We start from the raw sequence: 26,151 nt of genomic DNA, 5'->3' as shown, positions 1-26,151 counted from the left end.
TTCTTTGATGTTTACATTTTTATGCTTCTCTTGACTCTTGTGTCTGAATGTTAAATGTTCTATTCATCTCTGGTATTTTTATCAGGAATGCTTGAAAGTCCTCTACTTTATTAAATATCCGCTTTTTCTCCTGAAGGATTATACTCATTTTGCTAGGCAGGCTATTTTCATTATAACTCTATAATCCCAATTCCTTTGCCTTCATAGTCATATTAAGTCAAAGCCCTCTACTCCTTTTCCCCTCTTTGCTCTTTTAATGTGGAAGCTGCTAAATCTTATGTGATCCTGACTGACACTCCCAATATTGTAATTACTTCTTTCTGGTTATTTGTGATATTTCTCTTTACATGAGAACTCTGAAATTTGATTGTAATATTCCTAAGAGTTTTCATTTTAGGATCTTTTTAGGATCAGTAGATTCTTTCTATTTCTATTTTACCATATTGATCTAAGATACTGGAGCAATTTTCCTTTATAATTTCTTAAAGTATGCTATCTAGGGTCTTTTTATCATGGCTTTCAGATGGTATAATAATCCTTAAACTATCTCTCCTTGATATGCTTTTCATGTTATTTTTCTGATGAGACATTTCATATTTTTTCTACTTTTTATTCTTTTGACTTAATTATTTCTTGATGGTTCATAAAATCATTAAGTTCCACTTGCCCAATTCTAATTTTTAAGAAGTTATTTTCTTCAGTTATCTCAGATACCCCCCTTTGGGAGGGCTAATTCCACTTTTTAAAGAATTTCTTTTCCTGGATGAATTTTTGGGTCTCTTTTACTATTTGGCTAATTCTGTTTTCTAAGGTATTATTATCTTCAGTATTTTTTTGTCCCTCTTTTACCTAGTTGTCGACTTTTTTCATAATTTTCTTGTATCACTTTCAATTATTTTTCCAATTTTCCTCTACTATTCTTATCCCTTTCTCTTACTCTCCCAGGAATTCTTGTGAGGCTTATGTCCAATTTGCATTTCTCTTTGAGGAATAGCTTAAAGTTATTCTCATGTTGCTATCTTCTTCTAAATCTGTTTTCCCTGACACAATAGTATCTTTTTTGTGGTCACACTTTTTTGTTGTTGTTTGTTCATTTTTCTAGCCTCTTTCTTGACTTTAAACTTTGTTAAAGTTAAGGTCTGCTCACTTGGGGATGAGAGACATCATCACTCCAAGCTCCAGACTTTTTCTTGCTACTGACTTTAAAGCCAGTTCTGGGAGTCTGCAAATATTAGGTGATTCCAAGGTGGTTTGATACCAAGAAAGGAATAGTCATTGCTCTCCTGATCTGTGTTCTGGTTTTTATCTGGCAAAGACTCCTGTTCTCCCTTAGTCACAAGAACTAGCACTTCTCTTAGCTCTGGTTCTCTAACAAGATCCCTGTTCTCCTTCAGCCACAAGTGCTAGTACTTGGAACTAGGCCCAAGGCTTCTGTTTCTTTGTGACAACTCACAAGTAATTCCCTCTACCCTGAAATTACAACCTGGAACTTCACATGGGCAAGGGCTATAATAAACAATTCCAGGATTTTTACCCAGTGCCATCAAAAGATTCCTTATTATCTTTTTTCTGATCATATCCTTAACATCCCCTTATTATCTAACCTCCCTTCCCTTACCATCTTCAGACTGAGAGACCACAAAGTTCCTGCTGTTACTGTCTCAGCCACCTCCAAGGCCCAGGTGCTGCTGATCTAGTACACCTCAGGCTGGTCTCCACCATAGTATCAGACTTAGCCTGGAGAAACATCTCATGATGACCTTTTGTTGGCTCTGCCATTCCAGAATTCAATTTGAACATTATTTTAAAGTTGTTCAAAGGGGAATATTGGGAGAGTTCAGGTGGATTGCAGCCTCTACTCTGCCATCGTGGCTCTGCCTAAAAAAAAAAAGACTAATTCTCCCTCAAAATTTAGTCCTAAGGACTGTTTATGTTTCTTTTAATACAGTACATTCACACCTCATTATTAAACCAAACCACCACCATCTTCTCCAACATAATCAATGCTTTATTTCTGGAAATAATCATGTCCTTCTTTATAATTCATACCCAAGTCACTCTAAAGAAAAGAAAAGCTCTTAAAGTATGCATTTGTTTTCAGGGGAGGAAATTATAAGTACATGGTTTTTTGCAAAGTAGATGATGATTTTTTTTTTAAATCGCTAAGAATAAAATGGAAAAATGTCAGTAGATAATAATTCAGCAAAAGAAGACATCATGTCTATTTAAGACAGGAATAATATTATAACAATGGAAATATTTTTACTTCTAGTAAGCTAAAATAAAAATAATCCAAATTCAGTACCTAAAGATTTACTGCATTCAAAACTTGAAGTTGAGGCAAAAACAACAATGAAGAAATTTTTGTTTTAGTATCTGTGAAAAAAAATTTCATAATTCACAACTCAAATTTGGCTATTTCAGATTTTAAGCAAACACTGCCTTGAACTCACAGAGCTATTTACACAACTTAGAACTAATGTCATCAGTCGACACATCACCCAGAGCACAAATCAACCCTAGTCAGTCATCTAAGTGCCAATAAAGCCAAATTAAATGCTTTCTATCCATTTCCTCAAAGCACAATCATCTTCAAATCCCTACTGTCTCTGTGCCCCGATTCGCTTTAATCAATCAACAAGATTTACAAAGCCTCTACTATGTTGGAGGCATAATATGCAGAGCCAGACCTACTCTTAAGGAGAACAATATATAATATCAGAAGAGCCAACGTTTACGTATATTAGTATATATATAGAATATATACAAAATAAATAGTGGTAATTTTCTGTAGGGAAGGCTCCGAAAGACAGGGGGGATTAACAGAAAGTGGGACTTTTGCTGACTTTTCAAAGAAAGCAGAAATTCACAGAGGCAAAAGTGAGAAGGGAGAATATTCCAAGCATGGCAGACAGACAGTACAAAGGCAAAGAAACAAGATGGAGCATCTTTGTGGAATAGCCAGTTAGATACCATGAATAGACGTTAAAGTACATGAGGATGAAGAAAGTGTAAGAAGCCTAGGAAGGCAGGAAGAAGCCAGTTGTGAAGAGCTTTTAAATGCCAGAGATAACAAGAAGACACTATAGTTTAACTATGTGGAAGGTGAGGGGTGACAAGTTCTGTGCTTTAATTAGGAAAATCAATTTGGCATCTATTTAGAGGATGAATAAAATGGAGAAGAAACATGAGATGGTGAAAGCTAAAAGGCTATTACAATAATCCAGGCTAGAGATGATGAGGACCTTAATTAGGATGGCAGCCATGTGAGTACAGAGAATGGGATAAATGGGAGAGGTGCTGCAGAGTGGAAATAGTGAGTTTGGATGAGATTGGGAATTGAATGAGGAATTGAGAATGGCACTGGGAATACAAGCTTGGCAACCAAAGGTAAAAACCTCCCCAGTAACATGGAAGGAAGAGGGATAGGTTTGGGAAGAAAGACAAATTCTGTTTTGAATATGATGAACCCAACATCCAGAGTTCTTCAGAAACTTCTCTGTCACCAAAGACTTCATTACATCCAAAAGCCTTCTTGGGTCTCATTCCCCTTGACTTTTCTGCATCCTGAGATATGGCTGACTGCTCTCTCCATCTCCTATCCTGTTCCATTTCCCTGGCACCTCACTGGTTCCCCTCTACTCTCTTTGGTTACTCTTTTTTTCTTCTTTCAGTGTTTCTACTTCTCCATGCATTCTAAACATTAGCAAAGCCCAGTCATTGTACCTCTAATCTTTTTTTTCTACACTCTCTTCCTAGACATAGCTTTAATAATTGTTGAATCAAAACAAATAATAATAAAGTCAATAATTTAATTCTTGAAAAAGATTCCCAAATCTACATCTCTATGAATTTTTTTACATTATGAGATTATTTCTTACTCTGCCATGTCAGTAAATGACTTGGCTCTGAGTTAACTTTGAGTTCTCTGTTAACTATAGAGATAAAACAAGCACTCCAGAAGGATATCACAAGTTATGGTTTTGGAGTATATACCCTTAAAATACCTTAAGCCCAGAGCAGCCTTCCCCTTAGGGGATTTGTCCTATCAGTACAGCTGGAGAGCTAAAAAGTCCAAAGGAGAACTAACAGAGTCCCAAAATAACAGGTCAAATAACAGGAAAGAAGGGGAACAGCCTAAAAGAGAATGGGTAGGATTTTTCTATGATACTAAAAAAGACGGGTCCTTTAAATGTCAGTCCAACATGACACTCTATGGATAGTACTCTTTAATACAACGCCTAATCACTAAAATCAGTAAGTGGTTGCTAGGTCAATCCAAGGTCCTTTGACAAAAAGTCAGATCTTATGAACCCAAAGAAAGAGATAAATGGACTTGTCTGACAACAGCTATCATATGATTCCTGTTACAAAACTCTTTAGTAATATTATTCAAAGTCCTCCCCTGTCTGACAAGTCCAGTTTTCCAACTTCACCTCTAATTATTCTCCTGTAAGAAGCCACATTTTTAAGTGAATTTTACCTACCTACCTATCATATTATTCAAATTCCCAACCCCTCACCATTTTCTGTTCTCTGTTCCCTTTTGCTAAAATGTCCTTCCTGTCTTCTCTGCTTACTGAAATCATACATTCAATTTAAAGCTCAGATCTAGGCCCAGAGTCAAACACTGTTTGAAGTAAGCTCAAATCCAGGTCATCTTAATTTTAATTACAGCACTCTACCCACCTAAATTATGCTGCCTATCCCACATTTTATACAAATATATCTTCCTTCCTAATAACTCTCATCTCTCTTCACTTTAAACAACTTCCTTCTAATCTACCAATTTAATTCCATTCTCTGATTTCCCTCCCCTTCTATTCTATGTTTTTTCTTTGCTTTTCTTAATATCGTAATTACCAAAAAGTTCAGAGTGAGAGGTGTGTATTCAGTCCTAGCTGACCATCTCTCTGCAGAGCAAAAGGAAATAGTCTCTTGCTCCATTTCATAAGGAGGAAACTAAGGGATACAGAAGGCAAAAGAGTAACCTATACTCATGTACAAGTCAATGGCAAGGCTGTGATGAGTCCCTAAATTTCATCCCATAAGTTACCCCAAGAAGATCTATAACCATGAAGGGCATCTAGAAAACTCAGGGGGTAAAATTAAGTACAAAGTATATCGAATAAAGGAATTTTTCCCCTTCAGATTTCAACTCTTAATTATTCTAAAACATTCTAAGCCCAAGGGACAAATATACAACTATATGAGATGCTTAGCAATGTTCCAGTTCTTTACATGTTGATTGGCATTTACTATACTTTCTTGTTAAAGTCTTAGTCTAGAGTCTCCTAAACACAATGATTAAATGTTAAGATCTAATTTATGTGGAAGATTAATCAGATTTGTTCTATTTGGCCCCAAAGGATAGACCCACGGCAGTGAATTGGGGAAGGAACTGAAGGCTATATAGTACAGATAAAAGGATACAGGTTTTCAAGCTTTAAGATCTGAAGACCTGGGTTCAAATCCTATTTACTATCTGTGTTATCTTGGGCAAGTCACAGCCTCCCTGTAAGGTAAGGGGGTTAAACTAGATAGCCTCTCAAGCTCTTTCCAAGTCTAAGTCTAAAATCCTACAAGCTTATAAATCGCAAAGAAAGATATGTATGGGAAAATGTCTTAACAATCATTACTGTCAAAACCAGAATGGTATATTTGGGGAGAGAGTGGGTTTCTCTCACTGAAGAATCTTCAAGCAATGTCTAGACCATCACATACTGGTTTGGGGAGAAAAGGTTCTTCAGCTGGGACCCATGGATAGAGATCAATGAGTTCATGAAATTAGATTTTTTTTTTTAAATTGGCTCTTTCCTTTCTTCACCTAACTAAAATGCATCATTTCTTCAATTATTTTAAAATCAAATTCAGAATAAGAGTCCACAGGAGTCACTACTTTGCCCAAAGAGTATATGACATAAAAAAAGTTTAAAAACTTTAGTTACAGAAAAGGTTGTTTTTAAGAAATAGGTTTAACTATATGGCCAGTTGTGTTTCTTCTGACCCTATAATTTTGTAACTATCACATACATAAAATCATGTAAATTTAGAGAGAAGAGGGAACTTAGAAATAGTTTAATCATTCTCATTTTATAGATGAGAAAACTAGAGCTTAAAAAGGAAAGACAATTTGCCTAAAATCATATAGCTAATAAATATAATAATAGGGACTCAAGACTCTTGATGTGAAATCAAATTTTTTCCCCCACACCACCATGAAAGAAAGAACATGCATACTCAAAAATCACACACTTAAATTTTAATGTGCAAAGTCAAAGGCCAAGTTTGCAAGCACTAGGAAACAAACATTGGCCTTAGATATTTTAATCTGCTGTTCTCTGAACTAGACTTGTTTGCCTTAGTTTATAATGAAGGTAAACATGTAGTTAGCCTAGGAAAGGAAATGGAAAAAAAAAAAAAAACCCAGAGGTCACCTAAACAAGAGCAGAAAAGCAAGACTTCTAATTTGCAGTCAAATAGCTTAGTCACATTATCCAAACGAATTCAAGTGCACAAAATCATTAAATAAATAAATGAATGATTCATTCCCCAAGTCTGCCCCTAAAACAGAATGCTAACACAAATAAAAACATCATCCCACACAACTGATAGAAACACAGTTGGTTTGTTGTTGTTGTTGTTGTTGTTTTTTTAATTTTCCTTTAGTGCCCGAATGAGGTAAATGAATTTGGGTTCATGTGTTCAGAATTTAATTTATAGGATTTAAAGCTAGAAGATATCTTAAAAGTACTGAGCCCTTGAGAAAACTGAGATACAAAAAGATAATGTGACATATCCACTCTCAGAAGCAGTCACAGAGATGAGACTCCAGTCTTTCGAGGAGTATAAAAGTTGGACAACATAAAAACTCTTGAGAACAAAGTAGGGTGAAGATGGGCAAGAGGGCAAGAGGCTGGGCCAACTACATCTTCTGACTCATCTCCACAGGACTTTCTCCATCACGTCACAGAAATGTCCACCTCTAGAAGCTCACCCTCCCCTTGGAAATACCCTCTGTTCTTGGCACCTCTCCCACTGAATGACAGATCAGAAACTCCATTTTTCTTTCTCCGCTCCTCCCTTTCCTTGTAGCTCCCTTACACATTAGAATGTAAGCTTCTTGAGGACAGGGACTGTGTTCCATTTGTGTTTGTATTCTCAGCACTAAGCATGGTGTCTGGCAGATTTGTTATCATCCAGTCATTTCAGGTATGTCTGACTCTCTGTGATCCTATTTGGAGTTTTCTTGTCAAAAAGACAGGACAGGTTTGTCATTTTCTTCTCCAACTCATTTTATAGATGAGGAACCTGAGACAAACAGGGTTAAGTAACTTCACCGGTCACACACAGCCAGTAAGTGTCTGAGATCAGATTTTAACTCAGGAAAATAAATCTTCATGACTTCAAACTCGGCTGTCCTGCCTGGCATACAGCAAGCTCCTCATAAATGTTTGTTGATTTGTTATTGACTATGCTACCTCATGACTCAAAACTTCAAATATATTTTAGGAAAGAACAACCAATGCTGACATCACACCCTCTGCTGCTTTTGCACTAGCAAAGCACAGATGGAGGTCATGTTCAATGCTGAATTTAAAAGACTGCATTTACATTGTCCTGGATCTGTCATCCTCTCATAGACTTTGGTATTACATGCCGTTCATTACCACTCACCATCTGGCTGAATCATTTGAGAATAAATACTCTTTTCTTTAACCATTCTATAGCTAAAGCTTTTGGTTATTCCAAGCAAAATAATACAGTGTCTTTATATGACTTTATTTGGACAATAATTAGTGACAATGCAAATCATTTCTGATTTTCCTTATGACATGTACTAAAAGACTATTAAAAATAAAAACTTAAAATTTGAACCTTTTCATAATTTTAAGGCTTTGCTCCTTCTATAACACAACATATCTCTTCATTCTGAAGGCCACGTGATAGTTCAAATGAGCTACATTCACATACAAAGGTCAACTAATCAATGATCCTTACATATAGTCACTGTAATCATTTATACATGATAGATTCTGAGTGAAAAGATCTGAGTTTAGTAAATTTTCTGACAGATTCTCCCCTGCTGTGACTCGAGGCAAGCTATAAAAAAAAACAACAACTCTTTGAGCTTTATCTTTCTTGTCTTAAAAAGGAAATAACATTTTCAATGATGTAATCAAAGAAATGTGGGCTAATTATGTAGCAAAGACTGAAGGATAATCAGTGGAAAGCCTGTATGGTCTCCTGGTATCCACGCAATCTCTTGAGAATGAAAAGAAGTTTCTGCATCCTCAACATCACCACCTACATGTGTTGTGGATGCCATGGGGAAATATGGACAAAATAAGTACAAAATGTTTAGACATGGACAGACTAGGATATGTATTATTAAACATTAAGGAAATACTCAAAATACTATGATGAGATCACAGACACATGGGAATATTTAGGGCAGTGGATTATTGGAATACTTATATTACCTAATCTCACAGGATCATTGTAAAGAACATACTCAGTAAACTATGAAGCCCTATCTCAATACAAATTATTATCAATACTCGCCATTCTTGTTTGCTAAATAAAATATGAATGTCTCTCTTGTGTACTGTAATTCCTTATGGCCAGGGATTAAGATATGTCCTCTTTTCAGTCCTCAGAGTCCTATGAGCATGCTTGTGAAGAAACCATTAAAGAACTTCAGACTAAAGACTCCTTAAACTCACAATTGGTCATTTCTTTTTTTTTTAATTATATTTTATCTTTCAATTAGAAGAAATTTGACTTCATGCCCTCATACTGCAGCTCCTCCCTCTTTCTTCCTTGTAAGAACAAAAGAAAAGCAAAACCTTTGCTATAAACATGTATAACCTAGTAAAACAAATCTTCTCATTGGTCAGGTCCAAAAAAACATATATATCTCGTTCTCTACTCTAGTGGATAGCATGTTCCATCATTAGTCTTCTGGAATTTTGGTTGGTCATTATAATGATCTTTTCAGTTGTTTGTCTTAACCATATTATTGTCATTATATAAATAATTCTCTTGGTTTTGATAAATTCATACAACTATTCCCAGGTTTCTCTGAAATCTTCATGTCATCATTTCTTAACAGCACAAAAATTTTTCTGGAAAACTTTCTTGTCACCTCAAAGAAAGCAATAAATGTTTCTGTACATCAGAGTGTGGTTTGCTTAAGACTAAGGATATTTTAATCCCTCCTCCCTTTAATTCTCCCTTCTCCCTTTTTCCCCTTGTATATCCTTTCAAATGTATTTCTGTACCAGTTCTGTATGTGTGTTCAGATGAGTGTCCAAGTGTCAGCTGCTACCTCCATTCCCTTCCTACTTCTTTCCACACGTATATGAAAGAGAATACTCCCTAGCCTTCCTTTCCTTCTTCTGCTAGGGTATTCCTCTTTTCTTTCCATTCCATTGACCTCTTGAGATCAAAACACAGCAGAACCACTTCCGGCTTTATCTAACTAGACTCCTTCTATGACCTCTGACAATGATGATGACAGGATTCAGAGGACACCCATGAATCATCTTTCCACATTTGAATGCAAGCAGCTTATCCTTGTTTAGTCCCTTATTCACATGTGTTTAATTTTTTACGTTTCTCAACTCCCATGTGTGAAATTCAAATTTTCTACACCGCTCTGGTCCTTTCATCAAGAATGCTCAGCAGTCCTCTACTCAATTAAAGCTTCCTTTTTTTGATGCAGCTTTATATTCAATTTTTCTAAGTTATTCTTGGCTATACCAACCTACATTCTTTGCCCAAGCTCTCAGTCCCCTTATAGTAATGACCACTAAATTGTGTGTGTTCCAGACTGTGGCTCCCCAGTACTTGAATTATTTCTTTTTGGCTTCTTGAGGTATTTTTTCTTTGAAATAGAAGCTTTGAATTTTGGTTGGATTTGTGATACTCTTGAGAGTTTTTACTTTATGCTCTCTTTGGGTGATTGGTGATTTTCTTATTTCAACTTTGCCCTTTAGTTTTAAGAGAGTTGAGTAGTTTTAAATTTTCTTAAAATATGGTATCTAGGTTATATTATTTTAAAATCATAATATTCAAGCCTAATAATTATTTTCCTCTGTTTTCCAAGTCAGTTGTTTTTGCTATGAGATACCTTACATTCTGTCTTTTGATTTTTATCTAATATTTCTTATTGTCTCATAATAAATCTTGTTGTTCATTTCTTTTTGATCAATTCTAATTTTCAGGGAGTTTGTTGCTTGCATATAGCTTTGTACCTCTTGTGCCAAACTGCTGATTCTCTTTCCAATTCTTTCTAATTTTTTCCTCAAAAGTTCTCATTTCATTTACAAAAACATTTTAACTCTTCCTTCATATCTCCCAGGAATCCTACTTGAATCTATGCCCAAACTATGTTTTCTCTGAATGCTTGCTTATGGATATTTTGGAGTCATTCTCTGCTTCTAGATTCATCACAAGCATGCTTGTCACACCATAATAGCTCTTTATAGTGGGATTCTTCCTTTGTTTACACATTCATTCTTCCTGCCTACTTCCTGACTTAAAACAATGTGAGAGCTAGGTTCTGCAGCACTTTTCTAACTTATGCCTGATCAGGAATTATATGATAAGATTCCAGTTCAATAAGATTTGAGTTTGGGAAGAAGCCAGGACATAATCTAGGTCAACCTCCTAACTCTTTTCATATATATATATATATATATATACACACATATATACATACATACATACACATAAAATTCTCTCTACAAGATATCTGCCAGATGACTTAAACAGTTACAATGACATCAAACTTATTATCCCAAGGGGCAACCCATTGGATTCTAAAGAATTTTGTTTAAAAAAAAAAAAAAAAAAAAGCTCTTTCTTATATTGAGTCAAAACCTGTTTTGGATACTTCACACTCGCCCTACTTTTGTCCTCTAGTATAACACTTTAAAATTTACAAAATACTTCATATATTTTATCTCCTTTGGTCTCCACAATACCCCTGTGAGGTCAGGTTATTATTATTCTCATTTTACAGATGAGAAAACTGAGACTGAGAAAACTAAGCAATTTATCCAGTATCAAGCAACTCTAAGTACATAAGGCAGAATGTGAACTCTTAGTTTTCTAACTCCAAGTCCTGCACTGTATCCAGGATGCCACCTAGTTACCCAACTGGTATAAATCTAATTACTCTTCCATATCAGAGATTTTCAAGTATTTTAAGTTAGCAATCATATCGTATAAATATCTTCCTCAAGTTAAAAATATTCAGTCCCATTCACCTTTAAGCCCAATCACTACCCATTCTGTACCCTCCCTTCTGGACAGGTTCCACTTTGCCCCTCTTAGATATAATATCCAGAACTAAGCATAGTATGCAAGTACCCTAATGTGCCCCACAGCATCACATGTGTAGTACAGAAATACAAAAATCTTCAGACATGATAAGCAGGCAACTCTGATAAAAAGGAGTTAGCTCCATCCATTATATGCCAGGTTTACCTTCACAGGATCAAAGAATCCATTACTTCTTCCTGATTAAATATCTCTGTTATCAATGGTCCTCAAAAGGAATTAATTGAAGATTATTTACTGGACTGAATAATCAGAGTGAAAAGCAGGACCTAAGGAGTAAAACATGTTTTCATATGCAGTGCCTCCCCCTCTCCTTGTTATTCTTCCCACCATGTAAAAAAAAAAAAAAAAAAAAAAAAAGGGAGGAATGGGTGAGGAGGAAAGCAATTCTTCCACCTCAATCCCAAAACCTGCTGGTTCCTGAGGCAGTCTGATCTGATCCAGCTAGACTAACGGATGTCGGCTGGACATAGGAAGCCTAGGTCATACATACTCTCTTCTCAGGTGACCAACACTCTCCTTGCAGGTCTGACCTGATGCAGGTGTATGCTTCCAAACAATGTACACGCTGGGTCCTGGCATACACAGCAGACAAAAAAGCTCTCCAGTAAAGTTTTATTTGAACCAGAGCCCCAAAGCATTAATTAAAATGAAGCACACCTGCTCTGAGCTGTAAAGGCGGAGATTTATGTGAACTAGTAAAATGCAGCTTTCTGACCTGTTCTTGGATTTATATATTCTTTAAATAAGCATTTCCTCTTTGTAATGCAACATTAAGAGGAAAAAGGTTTATTACATTGACTAACCTGCTAACCTAAACATACACACTGTTCAGTTCCCTTTCTGTTTGGTCTTCACCTTCCTTAAACACTGCTCAATCAAGTGTTTAATTTAAGGTTATGAGTGAAACTAAACAGACACTGTTATGAGGCCTGAAATTTCTTGCTCCAAATTTAACTTGTTAATGAGGTGATAGGAAGGCCTGCCAAAGCAGCCAGCCCTCCACTGACTCCGAGAGCACCTTGAAGACACTTCATCCCAGAGAGGCTGCTCCTCTCGTGTCAGTGGAGGGAGCCAGGAAGGTTAACAGCTACCTTAGGACGGGTTTATAGGGAACAGAACCTGGTACAAGAAAAGGCCAATCATCACTTCTCAGTCAAAGCAGGACACTGGCTGCGGACTCAAATGTAAGTGGTTTTTAAATAAAAAGGCACAAAGGAAACTTGAGAGAAAGATTTTTTCTTAAGAAATTACCTTGGAGAGACTCAGTTTGTTAGCTCTCAGTGTCACAAGCCCAGCACAACAAACCAGGGCACTGGAACTGGAAAGGCCAGAACTTGGGGGGATGATTCCATCCAACAGGCAATTCATTCCAGTGGGGTTCTTGAGGTTGAAATGTTCCTAATAATAGGAGGGGAAAAAATGAAATCTAAGGAGGTCCAGGAAGCATGGTTTTAATAAGGTAATTTCTGTATTATTTAGAAACACTGCTTCTGATCAAAGATGACCCATGACATGACTGTCATAGTTCTTCATTCTTAATATATTCAGGGTCGATTACCTTTCACTTTACTATGGTGAATAAAAAGAGACCATGGTTTAAAAAGTTGGGGGAGTTTGTTTTTCTTTTTTATAGTATCATAGATTCTCAGAATTAGATAGTCCAACTCTTATCTGAACAGGAATCTTCTCTACAATCTCTAACATTCTGTCCCTATCCTACACCCCCACTCCCAACAAGTAACCAACCAACCTCTGCTTTAAACCTCTAGTAATATAGCATGATGGAGAGTGATGGACGTAAGGTCAGAAAGAATTGGGTTCAAATATCATATTCAGCATTTATTAATGTTATGAACATGGGTGAGTCATAGAACCTGATCTCTGGGACTGTTTCTTCACCTATAAAATGGAGAGGGAGATCAAGGAAACTCCTTATCCTCTCTGTGATGAGAATAAATAATAATAATAACAATAAGGTCACCTATTCTTCAGAAATATAACAATATAATACTATATGCAGAAACAAAATATCATGCAAGTGGGAAACCCCACTGCATGACATATTGTCACATGCAACATGCTAGGGAGAGATTTTGTAAACAAGCTATAATAACAACCAGAGAAATGTCTTATTCTCTGCAAAGGACAGATTCTAAAAGTTTTCCCTAAAATTAGTGGGCAAAACTCACATGGTCTATAAGTAAAAAGACTCAGTTACTCAGTTGGCTAGGTTTCATTTTTTCACTTCAAATCATCTAAAAATTTCCTTTCCAGAAATACAAACAAATTATAAACTGAAACACTGCTGCTGCCAATACCCTTTTCATGCAGAACATCAGACAGCTTGTTAAAAAAAAAGGGGGGGGGGGAGAAAGAAAGAAAAAAACAACACTTAGAGATTTAACCAGAAACCAATCCACAGGGTGTCTTGAACGTGAATCAGGCTTACAAACTTATCACGCAATGTTTAAATAAAAATGTACTGTGCTTTCAGAGATGAAAATAGGTTTTGCCAAATTCTGCAACAGCTCTATCCCAGAAGGATAACATGTTCAATTTAATATAAACAGATTATCCTGTGGACCCTCCTAGCACTTGAATTTGAATGTTTCCTAACAGCCTCACATTGAGGCAGATTTTCTGCCAGGAGTTCAGTCTACAAACCTGCTTTGCACATGAGCCATCAAATGAGAGATTTTCTGTAAGGCCTAAAACTCAAAAACAGATTCTCTGACACCCTCCCCACAATTTCCACTCTCAAATAGCCTGCTTCATTTAGGGTGCTTTATCCAAAATACATAGAAAATCCTGTAGCTCTTGCCAGGCAAATACATTCAAAATATTGAAGTTTTCATTAATATCGAGGTTCCTTAAAATGAACAATGTAAAGATTTCATGCTGGCAAGAAAGTCTTCACATGAGAGATTTCTTTGGACCTGAGAAATAAAAAAATGAAAAGAAGAAAGCTATCTCGATTGAGCATGGAATAATGAAATTGAGATGAATCTGATGCATTTCTATAATGGATTTACCACTAAAGTTTCAGTCTGGATCTCTTGGAATGATAGTACATGTGCTCTATTGAATGATAACAGAACAGTCATAATGCTCTCAAAAACACTTAACAGACTCACAAGGACAGCATCTATTGTTTACAACCTCTTCTTTCAAATCTCCAGATTTGAAATAATTATTGAAACACAAACTATTGCTCATCTGGGAAGCTGCCTGTCTACCTTCTATCATTTGAATGGCTTGAAGGGTCACCCCAGAAAACCATAATTTTCTTTTCATTTTCTTGTTCTCAAGACAAAAATCCAATGATATTCAACCTAGTTCTATAACATATCTAGGAAAATATTTAGTATAACATAACTTCATTACTTCTTTAAAAACCTCTGTTGTATACATATGTATACATATATTGTATTTAACATATACTTTAACATATTTAACATGTATGGGACTACCTGCCATCTAGGGGAGGGCGTGGGGAAAAGTTGGGACAGAAGTTTTTGCAAGGGTCAGTGTTGAAAAATTACCCATGCATATGTTTTGTCAATAAGAAGCTATAATTTAAAAAAAACCAACCTCTTTTATTATACAATGTTCCATTAAGATAGTTTTATTCTTTCATGTGAAGAGTTCCTTGCCAGAATGAAAATCAACCTATATGATCAGAAGTGCTTCTATTTAAAAAAAAAACAAAAACACACACATATATTGACATTAAAATAGAGTATAAATGCAAGAATCTGCACATAATTTTTTTCTGTTTTCACTTGGAGATGCACATATCTTTTCAAATGAAAACATTGACAAAATGAAAGCCAGAAGCAGGTATGGCTTGCCAGGAACTTTTTAAGATTCTAAGTTACCAGGGGTAACATCCATTTATGAGAGCTCCCTTCTCCAATGAAATCATAGGTCTGGACCTATAAATATATAACTACAATTGAGGAAACTCCTTATTTACAAATAACCCCTCCCTAAAAAAAAGACCACTGCTACCCTCAATGTCCACCAAACTAGATGCTGGGGATTTATTTCCTCCCTCCAACCAAAGTTTCCAAAAAAGTTCAATAGAAATTAAAATTACTCACACCTCTGCCCTTTTCTATCAAAGCTGGAATTCTTGTGCACATCCACTCCATTACTGAAGCCAAAGGGCTCAATTAAGATCTTTTCAATAGAAAAAGGCAGAAAATTAGCCCAATGAAAGCTAAAATCACCCTGTTTGACCAAAAGTATGAGAAATAGTATTAAACATAAGACATAATTTCTTATCTTCTTAATTGGTAGAAGATTGCTTATCATCATTCACCTGGATTCCTTTAAGTCCACAAAGGAAATAGTTGTGCCACTGAGGGTTGGTCTTATCAATGTGAATGTCATTAACACTGGTACTGAAATCCCTGTAGAAAACAGAAGATACATCAGTTTATTTTTTTAAGTCAGTTCAGTCCTTTGAAAAACAAATGGCTTACTGCTGCCACCTTCTGACAATACAATAACATTTTTATCTCCTTTATACATTTTCACATTCTACAGATTACACAGGAGTATCCCAACATGCCAAGCTAGCTATTTGTCATTAAGATAGCAGAGAATCATTTTGAACTACTTCCCACTGACTTCACTATTTCTTGCCACTCTGTGAAAAGCCAATACATTCTACCAGCCTTCTGCTATTTCTTTCTGCAGAAGTTGGACCACCCAACAAGAAGATGGCTTTGCTAGATTTTACACAACTTGATTCATTCACTCCTGACTAAGAAGTAGTCTATCCCAAAATTGCCTTCACATACTCTGCTATTAATTCACACACTTGATTTACTGTATATATCCTGTTTAGAAAAAGACTCCCAAAAGACAAGAATGATAGTAATGTTAATAGATAAGGAAACTGAGGCCCAGGGAGGATAACTTTCCCGGGGGTCACACAGATAAATAAGCAAAAGAGGCTTGAACTCATATTCCAAGGTCAGTTTTCTAAACACCATGTCATGATGCCTTTCATAACATAGATTTATTGCATCAAAATACATTTACATACTTGGGAGAAACCTCTGTTTGTTAATAATAATCGAGACCCCCAAAATATAAAATTTAAAATGGCAAAGGAATGTGGGAAAATAAGCTTGAAAGTATGAAAAAAATTTTCAAATTCCAAGCTTGCAAACTTATATTAAAACACAGAAAATTGGCTTCACATAAAAAATTTAAAACTTCAGCAATTCTATCATTTAGCATCATATATTATATAGTAACTATCAGCTTCCTCGTCCATTATATGATAGACTCTAAGCTCTTCTTAATGGCAGGGATTGTTTTAATTTTGTCTTTGTATCCCTAGAGTCATATAGTAGGCATTTAATATGTATCTGCTGATTGATTTATCATTGTAGACCTTTAAGTCTTGACAATGTCTGGGTTTGACAAACTCTATCACCTTGTACTATATTTGATCCAAATTGTAAGCACATGTGCATGTAATAGCCAGCCAATACTCAGTAGGAAAACCAAAAAGAGTGCAGAGAAAAGCTAATAAAGTATGTCCATGAAAATAGAGAATTGCCTCAAGTTCCATGGTTTTTGAAAGCTCTCAATGTCTGATTTGATTTCACAACTGTATAAGTGAAGATCCTGTCACTCATTACCGGTGATGTTGAGCTCATCCATCCCCTGCAGCCATGAACCCATAAAACTCACATCCAGATACAAACTTTGTTTCTTTAACAGCTAGGGAATACATTTTAGGAAAGAAATATTTTGTGAGCTATCTCCTCTCCAAATGATCTCTGCATGAAAGAGATATTTTCCCAGTCTTTCATTCATCCTTTCCATGGCATCCTCAGGTGAGCCACTCCATCCCTCTCCAGACACTTCATCACTATGGGAAAATACCCATAAGCTTGATACCAAGCTTAGGCCAAGATTTAAATTCAACCTAAAAGTACAAACCTTTTCTACCATCCAGAATAAGTACAACTTCAGTTCACAGACATCTTACAGTTTCTTTTATATACACATGAAGAAGCTAAAAGACACACACATGTAAACATCATTTCCTATATCCCTCCCATTTCATTCTTAGATATCCTCATTCAGTTGAACAATTTGGAAATCCTATTACTCACCCCTACTCCCTCCCCATCCTACTCTTCTGTGACATTGAGCTCCACAAAGGCATATCTGTAACTCAAGTAGTAAGCCTAGGGCCACCAGACATCCACAGCTCTATGGATAAAGTAGAAATTCCCCAGGAGTTGGAGAATGTGGTTGAAATTCCCCTTACCAAGTTGTTCCCTGCAGCCTCAAAGATTCAGAAAAGGGAAGGAAAGTTAATGAATGGGCTTGGTGCTGAGATTCCTATTACCTAAGGGATTCAGGACAGAGACTGAGTCAATTCAGAAAAGGCCATACAGATAAGATCTGCTCCTGCTAGCATCTGCCATAGCTACAGCATTTATGAACATAAGTAAAGGTACTGTTCATACTGAGGACCACAATTCCATCATGTCTAAGAACATGGTCATTTCTCTTAGGCCAGTTGTCTATGTAACCTTGGACAAGCACTTAATGCCCCTGGTCAAATCACAACCTCCCTGGGCCTCCATTTCCAAATATATAAAAGTCGATCAGACGATCATCGAGCTTTCTTTGTGCTTTCTTTTGTGATGCTATGATAAGAAGTCACACACAGATTTCATAATAGCCCAACTTAAGGAAAAGGAGAGGTTCTTTTAAAAAAAATGAATTTATTGTGAACTTAATCATCAAGAAATGTTTTACTATACAAAAATGAACAAGAAAGGGGATTGTATCAGAAACAGAGAGATTCTGTTGAGGGTTTTTAAATGGACCATCTATGTAGTACCTGTCCCAAGCCATCAGGTATGGGCTTTCTCCTCAATGGAGAAGAATGCCCTGGCCAATGTGAGTGCAGAGCTCCAGTTTTCTTCAGTCCTTTTTAGGACTCTTTAAGTGGAGGTTAACTTTGGGTGCTTCTGGCTTCCAGGAAGAAGTCAAACCCACTTCAAGTTATAGAAGGAAAACTCTCAGAAGACATGAGAAAAATTGGCAGTCTCCATCACTTCCCTATTTCCAGCTTCATACCCACATGATTTGGGGGAGTTTCCTCTTGGGTGAGTTGTAGGTATCTGTCTCTTGTCTCTGTCACTATCTCTCTCTCTCTCTCTCTCTCTCTCTCTCTCTCTCTCTCTCTCTCTCTCTCTCTCTCTCTCTCTCTCCATCTCTCTGTCTCTGCTTCTCTGTGTCTCAGTTTCTCTCTCTGTCTCTGTCTCTCTCTTTCTCAAAGTTATTTCAATCCCAAAACTTTTCTACTTTCTATTTTGCTATGATTTGGATAAATGGGTTTCTTTGCTATTTGACTATGTCTTTTCTTTGTGGAAGTAGTATGTGGTATGAAAATAGTAAAACCTTTATTTAATGCTTGGGATCCTGCTTTTCCCCCCCAGTAATAACCCAGAGATCAGAAGTTAGTTTAAAACCTGATTATATCCCACAGACTAACAATATTTAAGGGAGCTGACAGATGTAATTTGAGCCATTCATTTTTCCAAGGTGGACAGAGTGACCTTCAGCCCCAACTTCCTGTTTTACTTCCAGGTAGGAATTAAAGGATCCTTTGGAGAAGGGTGAAGGGAAAAAAGATTAGACAGTTCTATTCTGTGTTCCAATAAAACACACAACCACCCCGCCATGTTACTGGAAGGGTCTTTGCCACTTGTGGGATCTCCTTATATTTACATGCAAACATGCATATCTGTATGTATATAGTTTTAAAAGGTAGTAATAAAATAGCTCAATATCCTCCAGGCTTATTTTTCCATCCATTTAAAAATATGTTCTACTGCTGCGCTTTTGCCTCAAATTTATCATTAATCTACTTCCTGCCCCCCTCAAAGTAGAAGCTTTCTCTTGTAATAAATAAGTATAGTCAACAAAATAAATCAACACAAAAGCCATACCTGAATAAGCATACTTAATTCTGTACCTCAGGTCTATCACCTCCCTGCTAAGAAGTGGGAAATAAAGTTCTTCAACAGTCTACTAAAATAATGACTGGTCACTATTCTAGTCAATTGTTAAGAAGTCTTTCCATGTTGTTTCCCCTCACATTATTATTGTAGGCATCACAGATTGTTCTGGTTCTGCTCACTTCATTTTTCATCAGTTTATATTAATGCTTCAGTAATTCCCTGAATCTATGATATTCATCATTTCTTCTGGCACAATAATATACCAATGTGTTCATTATACTATAATTTATTCAACTATACTAGCTGACCAAAACCTATTCTGTTTCTAGTTTTTTGCTAAAAAAAAAAAAAAAAAAATTTTTTTAAATTTTTTAGAAAAACCCAGCTTCTTTAAATATTCAATATGTGTAGATATTTTTCTCTGTCCTTGACCTCTTTGAGATATTTGCCTAAGAGGAATATCTCTGGGTCAAAATGTATATCACTTTAGTGACTTTTTGAGTACAAAACCAAATTTTCAGGCAACTGAATCACTTCACAGCTCTTTCAAGATTATATGGGTCTTTCCTCCCAAGAATTCCTATGTTTCTTCTTTGCCAATATTTATGTGAGGTGGAACCACACAGTTCTTTATTTGAATTTCAATTATGAGTAATTTAGAACACTTTTTCACATGATTGTTGTATTTCTTCATTTAAGAAAAAATTAGTCATATTTTAACCAATTCTATATTGGGAATGGTTCACATTCATATAGATTTGTATCAATTTTTATAATATCTTTGATATTAGACCTTAATCAAAATTATTCAAGAAGGTTTTTTTCTCAATTGTTTATCCCTCATTTTAATTACATTTATTTTGTTTATCCAGAAGCTTTTCCCAATAGGTTAAAACTATAGAAAGAGGTTAATAATCATAAACATCTGGTGTATTGTGCTATTTTATTAGTTATTGATTAGTTCAATTAAGCTTTTTTTAAATCTCTAAGATCTCTAAGTAAGCCACATCATCTGCAAGTAATAAAATTTTTGCTTCTTGTTTGTGATTTATTCCCTCAATTTCTTTTCTTGCTTTCTTGCTGCAGCTCTTAGAATACAGCATAGTGGTAAATGAAATCCTAGCTTAAGAACGCGGAAAACCTGAGTTTGAGACTATCCTCCAATATATGCTAACTTTCTGCCCCTAAGCAAGTCACATAATCATCTTGAAAAATGCCCTTTAAAAAAAAAAAAAAAAAAAAAAAAAAAAAAAAAAAAAGAGGTCCAACCTCTTTCTTCCTACTTTGGAAAACTTTTATAGAACCATATTAAACAAAAATGGTGACAAGAGAAAATCTTACTTTACTTGATTTATTGCAAAGGCCATTACTGCTTCTAGACCATGTATAATGTGAATTGTGAATTTTTAGCTGCCAACATGTGGTATTTACAATACTAAGGAAAAGTACATTTATTCCTGTTTTCTAATTTTTTTAAACACAAATTGGTGTTATATTTTACAAGAAAAAATTCTCTGAATCTGATAATTATAATTATATTATCTTTAATATTTTTATGTAATTAAAATAGACTCTTCTTCAACCACTTAGTTTTTTGGGGCCTATAATTTCAACCACAATCCTAGAATGAAGAAGAAAAAAACGTTGGAGAGCAAAGCCCAGAAGTGTGAGACATGTTACAAAATTAACTCGGTGTAGGAGTAAATACTACTATTTACAGGAAGAGTCCAGTTAAAAGTGAAAAACAAGAGAAGCTGCAGGGGCTTCTTGTACTTTGCCTGGGGCACTGTCCCAGCAAGTCACTAATTTTACCCAACCTCAATGGTCTTTGGAAGTAAACAGCAATGGATGGAGAAGAGGTATACAAGGTAGGGCCCCTTTTGCTAAAAGGAAGGGATTGTCAGTAAGAAAGGAGTCTGATTATAGTAAGGGCACCCTAGAAAAATCAACAGTGAAACTAAGAAATACTGACAAATAAGAAAAATAAGCAAATATAGATAATAAGACAGTACAAAGAATAAGTATTTTGCAATAAATAAAACCAAGTCAAGAACCTCTACCAAAGTGAAAAGTCTTACCAAAAAAAAAAAAAATCTACAAAGACCCTAGAAATGGAAATATATAACTCCAAGAACTTCCAGAATGGTTCAAATAATTTTAAAAGATAAATAAATTTAAAAATTAAGAAGAACATACATTAAATTTCTCATGGGAAAAAAATTAAGCTAGTGGAGAGAGAGGCAGAGCCAAGATGGCAGAGTGATAAGAAACACTGCAATGAATGCTCTCAATAAAATAACTCTGAAAGAATTAGACCTCTGCTCAGTGTTAACACATGCTACCCAACTATTGACAGAAAGATCAAGGAGACAAAGTATAGAATGAGATATTTTTATTGAACATGGCCAATGTGGAAATGTGTATGGATTGACTATATTTGTATTGGGTTTTGTTTTTCTAGTGGTGCAAGGAAGAAGGTGCAAGGGAGTGTGAAAAGCCAAATTTGAGCTGATTAAAACAAAAAGAATATTTGTAAATTTAAAAAATTAGATACAAAAAACCCATATCGATTGTATAAACAACCTATCATGACAGAGAAATGATCCAAAATAATGAACTTGCTGAAAAAGAGAATGACAGAATTGAAATGAAAAAAAAATGCAGGGAAGAAAAAAAATTAATCAAATGAACTAAAATTTAAAAATTTGTAAGAATCAGAAGAAAAAATAATTAAATGAAATAAATCAAAATGTTTCTAAGAATACATAAAATCTCTACAAATAATGATAATAGACTATAATAATTCTTAACTTGAAACTAGTATACAAAGAGAATTTATAACTACGCATTACAGATCTCTCCCTGCAAAAACTGAAAAAATAAATTCCTGAATATTATACTACAAGGAATTGGGTAGAAAAGTTATTCAGAAATTATGTAAATAGACAAAATAGAGCTTGAAAGAACCCAAAGACCTTTGACTTAGCCATACTACTCTAAGGCCCCAGAGTGACCAAATTAAAAAGGAAAAGAACCCCAAAGTACAAAAATATTTAAAACTACTTATTTCAAGATGGCAAACAACTGGAAACTGAGGGGATGCCCATTAATTGAGGAATGGTTGAACAGGTTATGATATATACAGATGACGGAATATTATTATGCTATAAGGAATGATGAAGAGAATGATTTCAAAAAAACTTAGGAAGATCTATATGAAAGGATACAAAATAAAGTAAGCAGATGGTAGAGTGGTAAGAAACAATGTAGTGAGGGAAAAACTACACAGTAATAGCAATATTGTAAAGATAATCAACTTCAAAAGATTTAGTATCTGATCAATACAATGTGCTATCATAATTCCAAAGACCTTATGTTGAAACATGCTCTCCACCTCCAAATAGAAAGCTGATAAACTTAAGAGCAAAAAAGAAAGCAGATTTTCTTCTATTTCTTTCTTCTTTTTCTTTTCTCTTTCTTTTCTTTTTTTTTTTGGGGGGGGGGATCAATGACGATGCAGAAATTTGTTTCATACTGTTATGCCACAGTTCTCTTTTATTGTCCTGACTCAGTCTCCCTAATTATCCTGACCCAGTCTTAACTCAGTTTCTCTGCTTCAATTTATAAAAATCAGCTCAAAGCTCAGTCCTGCAAAACCTCCCCTCCCTCTTCTTTATCAGAATATTTGATAAGGAAAAAAGATCTTATGTTTTAGAATATCAGAATGCCTCTCCCCATCCCAAGCTATCAAAATGTCAGATAGCCTCTTATCAGATGCCTCCCCCCATCTCTGGGGTTCCTTGGCCCCATCTCTGGAGGCTTACCCCACCCTGTCAGAACCGGATTGTCAGAGTCCCATTCCTGCTCTCAGCACCCTGACTCTGCCCCTGCATCAGTCTATCCCCTGAGTCTAAGCCATGTGTATATAGGTCATCGAGAACTCACATTGTTTGCTGGATTCTTGGAGATGATAATCTCATTCAGCCCTAGGACCAAACCAGGGATTCATTTGGTCCCAGTAAATCTCTCGCATTTAATAAATTATTAAATACTCTCTAATCTCTATCTTGCCTCAGTTTCTCCAGCCTTACAATAAGATTATAAGTATTTGCAATGGATTTTATTTTTCTAACCTTCTCACTGATTGAAAGAGAGAAAGAGAAAGAGAAAAAGAGAGAGAGAGAGAGAGAGAGAGAGAAATCAGATTATTTGAGGACTAGTTTGTATTTATAAGAAATTTTAAAAAATTGGAATATGTTATTTTTAAGACAGAGTAAAATAACATATTCTACAAAGCTGAGCTTTATTATCAATTTCAAAAGTTTGACTTTCAACAAATGAAAAGCCTTCTAATTATTCCTTCAAAAGAAACCAGTTCAAGTAAGGCAGTCATTGATCCATTAAAAAAAAAAAAAGAAAATAGGTCACATGAATGAGAACATGGAAGAAGTATGTATCAAATGCCTACTATATGCCAGTCATTGTAAATGGTTCAAGGAAGATACACGCAAAGAATTGAGTTTTTGTGTATCTAGGGTATGGTTGTCTTTTTTTTAATTTCCTCTTTTTAAAAAATGTTCACATTATCTGAGGGATACTGAAAAAAACAAAGAGTGCACCCGTGGGCAAAAAAAATATAAGAGAATAAAAAAATCAGAAGAAGCAAATTAATATTTCAAAAATAAAACAAAAGAATCACTGACTCATTGGTAAATAAATATATTTAATTATGAGATAGTACAGAGGAAAAAAATTCTCCGGTAAGAGAAAAAAAAGGTGAATGGGCCAGAGGAAAGCCAGAAAATCATCACCACTTGAAAAGAGCTCAAAAGCAGATGTGAATTTAAAAGTTCACAATTTTTCACCTCACCTTGAGAAAACTTGGAGAACAAAAAAAAAACAAATGAGCTCCTTTGACTGGAAAATCAATTCCCTTTTCTCTACAGTTTATACTTTTGAGCTAGATAGGTATACAGATATCCAATCCAACCAAGAAGGATGTGATAAGCATTCTCTCAGTCACAATCATTCTATTAGGGGATTTTTCTTTACTATTTTTGGGAAAATCTTTGTTGGAGGTTTATTTGGTTTATTTTGTCAAAACAAAAAATATCATCATCAACAACAACAACAACAACAAAAATAGCTACATTGGGATTAGTGATGCCCAAACTTTAGGAAATGCAATGTTATCTATGTCTCTATAATGCCTATTAGGAAACTCCTTCAAATAAGAGATACTGCCAATAAGTGAGAAAGAAAAAAAGATCTATAATATTAAAGATAAAATACCCTCTAGTAAAACTTTGAAAGGAGGTTTTCTTATTTGTTTGTTTTCTTTTCCTGTTTAAAGCTAACTGGAGCAGAAAATGAAGGGGAAGACAGGAAGTCAGAAAGTAGAAAAGATTGTTTTATTCTGCACATGCAAGCAGCCACAGAGAGTCTGGCCAAATGTATACCAACAATTGCTCCTTTTCAAGAAGAAATTGGCATACATATTGCCCAAAACAGTTCCTTCAGTAGGAGGGAAGACAAAAGAAGGGAACCTCTCCTCAAGGTCATGTTTGTTTTTCAAAGAGCACATGATTAATACGGAAATAACAGTCTCTCAAGGCATAGCTAGCAAGATCTCACTCAGGATTTCAGTGCTACTAACCTTCCTTCAAGGATGGAGAATCAATCAGTAATTCAACTGAGTAAAAGGAAAGCCAGGACTCTTGACATGCAGTCTTTTTTCACATTTATTCCCTTTATATATTCATTTTCATTCCTCTCTCTCTCTCTCTCTCTCTCTCTCTCTCTCTCTCTCTCTCTCTCTCTCTCTCTCCTCTCTCCCCTCTCTCTCTCTCTCTCTCTCTCTCCCTCCCTCCCTCCCTCCCTCCCTCCCTCCCTCTCTCTCTCTCTCTCTCTCTCCCTCTCTCTCTCTCTCTCTCTCTCCCTCCCTCCCTCCCTCCCTCCCTCCCTCCCTCTCTCTCTCTCTCTCTCTCTCTCCCTCTCTCTCTCTCTCTCTCTCTCTCTCTCTCTCTCTCTCTCTCTCTCTCTCTCTCTCTCTCTCTCTCTCCCTCTCTCTCCCTCTCTCTCTCTCTCTCTCTCTCTCTCTCTCTCTCATCTCTCTCTCTCCTCTCTCCCTCTCCCTCTCCCTCTCTCTGGCTTAAGTGACTTGCTCAGGTTCACAGTCAGGAAGTATTAACTGTCTGAGGTCAAATCTCAGGTCTTCCTGACTTCAGGGCTGCTGCTCCATCCACTGTTATCACCTAGCTGTCTCCCCCCCCCCTTTTTTTTTGCTGCCTTTATACATTCTCTATTCCAATCATGTCATAGAATTCCCAATCCCTCTAATTTTGTCTGCCTGCATTTTTGATTTCCTTCACAAACTAATTGTACACTATTTCAAAGTCCAATTCTTTTTGTACAACAAAATAACTGTTTGGACATGTATACATATATTGTATTTAACTTTAACATATTTAACATGTATTGGTCAACCTGCCATCTGAGGGAGAGGGTGGTGGGAAGGAGGGGAAAAGTTGGAACAAAAGGTTTGGCAATTGTCAATGCTGAAAAACTACCTATGCATAAAATTTTTGTAAAAATGAATGAATGAATTAATTAATTAATTTAAAAATAAATAAAATGTATACCATTCCATCTCCTCTCCTATGCCTCTGTACAAGTGTTTTCCCATATTTGGAACACATTCACTTCTTACCTCACCCTTCTTTATAGGATTCCCAATTTCCTGCAAAGCCATTATTTTTTAAACAAAAATAATAAACATATCCTTAATAATGCA

General features: G+C 35.7%; 1 protein-coding gene across 1 annotated transcript in view; it reads right to left on the bottom strand.

Moving 5' to 3' along the window:
- The window catches only part of GALK2 (galactokinase 2), a 149,092-nt gene that overhangs the window by 76,392 nt on the left and 46,549 nt on the right, over positions 1-26,151 (bottom strand). The window contains exons 4-5 of the mRNA XM_074294461.1: positions 15,677-15,767; positions 12,604-12,750 (exon numbers count right to left, since the gene is read on the bottom strand). Coding sequence (XP_074150562.1) covers positions 12,604-12,750; positions 15,677-15,767 — 238 coding nt within the window. The remainder of the gene's footprint in view (positions 1-12,603; positions 12,751-15,676; positions 15,768-26,151) is intronic.

The sequence above is a fragment of the Sminthopsis crassicaudata genome, chromosome 2, assembly GCF_048593235.1.
Source record: "Sminthopsis crassicaudata isolate SCR6 chromosome 2, ASM4859323v1, whole genome shotgun sequence".
Classification (NCBI taxonomy): domain Eukaryota; kingdom Metazoa; phylum Chordata; class Mammalia; order Dasyuromorphia; family Dasyuridae; genus Sminthopsis; species Sminthopsis crassicaudata.
The sequence above is the reverse complement of the archived record's forward strand: the minus strand, read 5'-3'. Positions and strand labels throughout refer to the sequence as shown.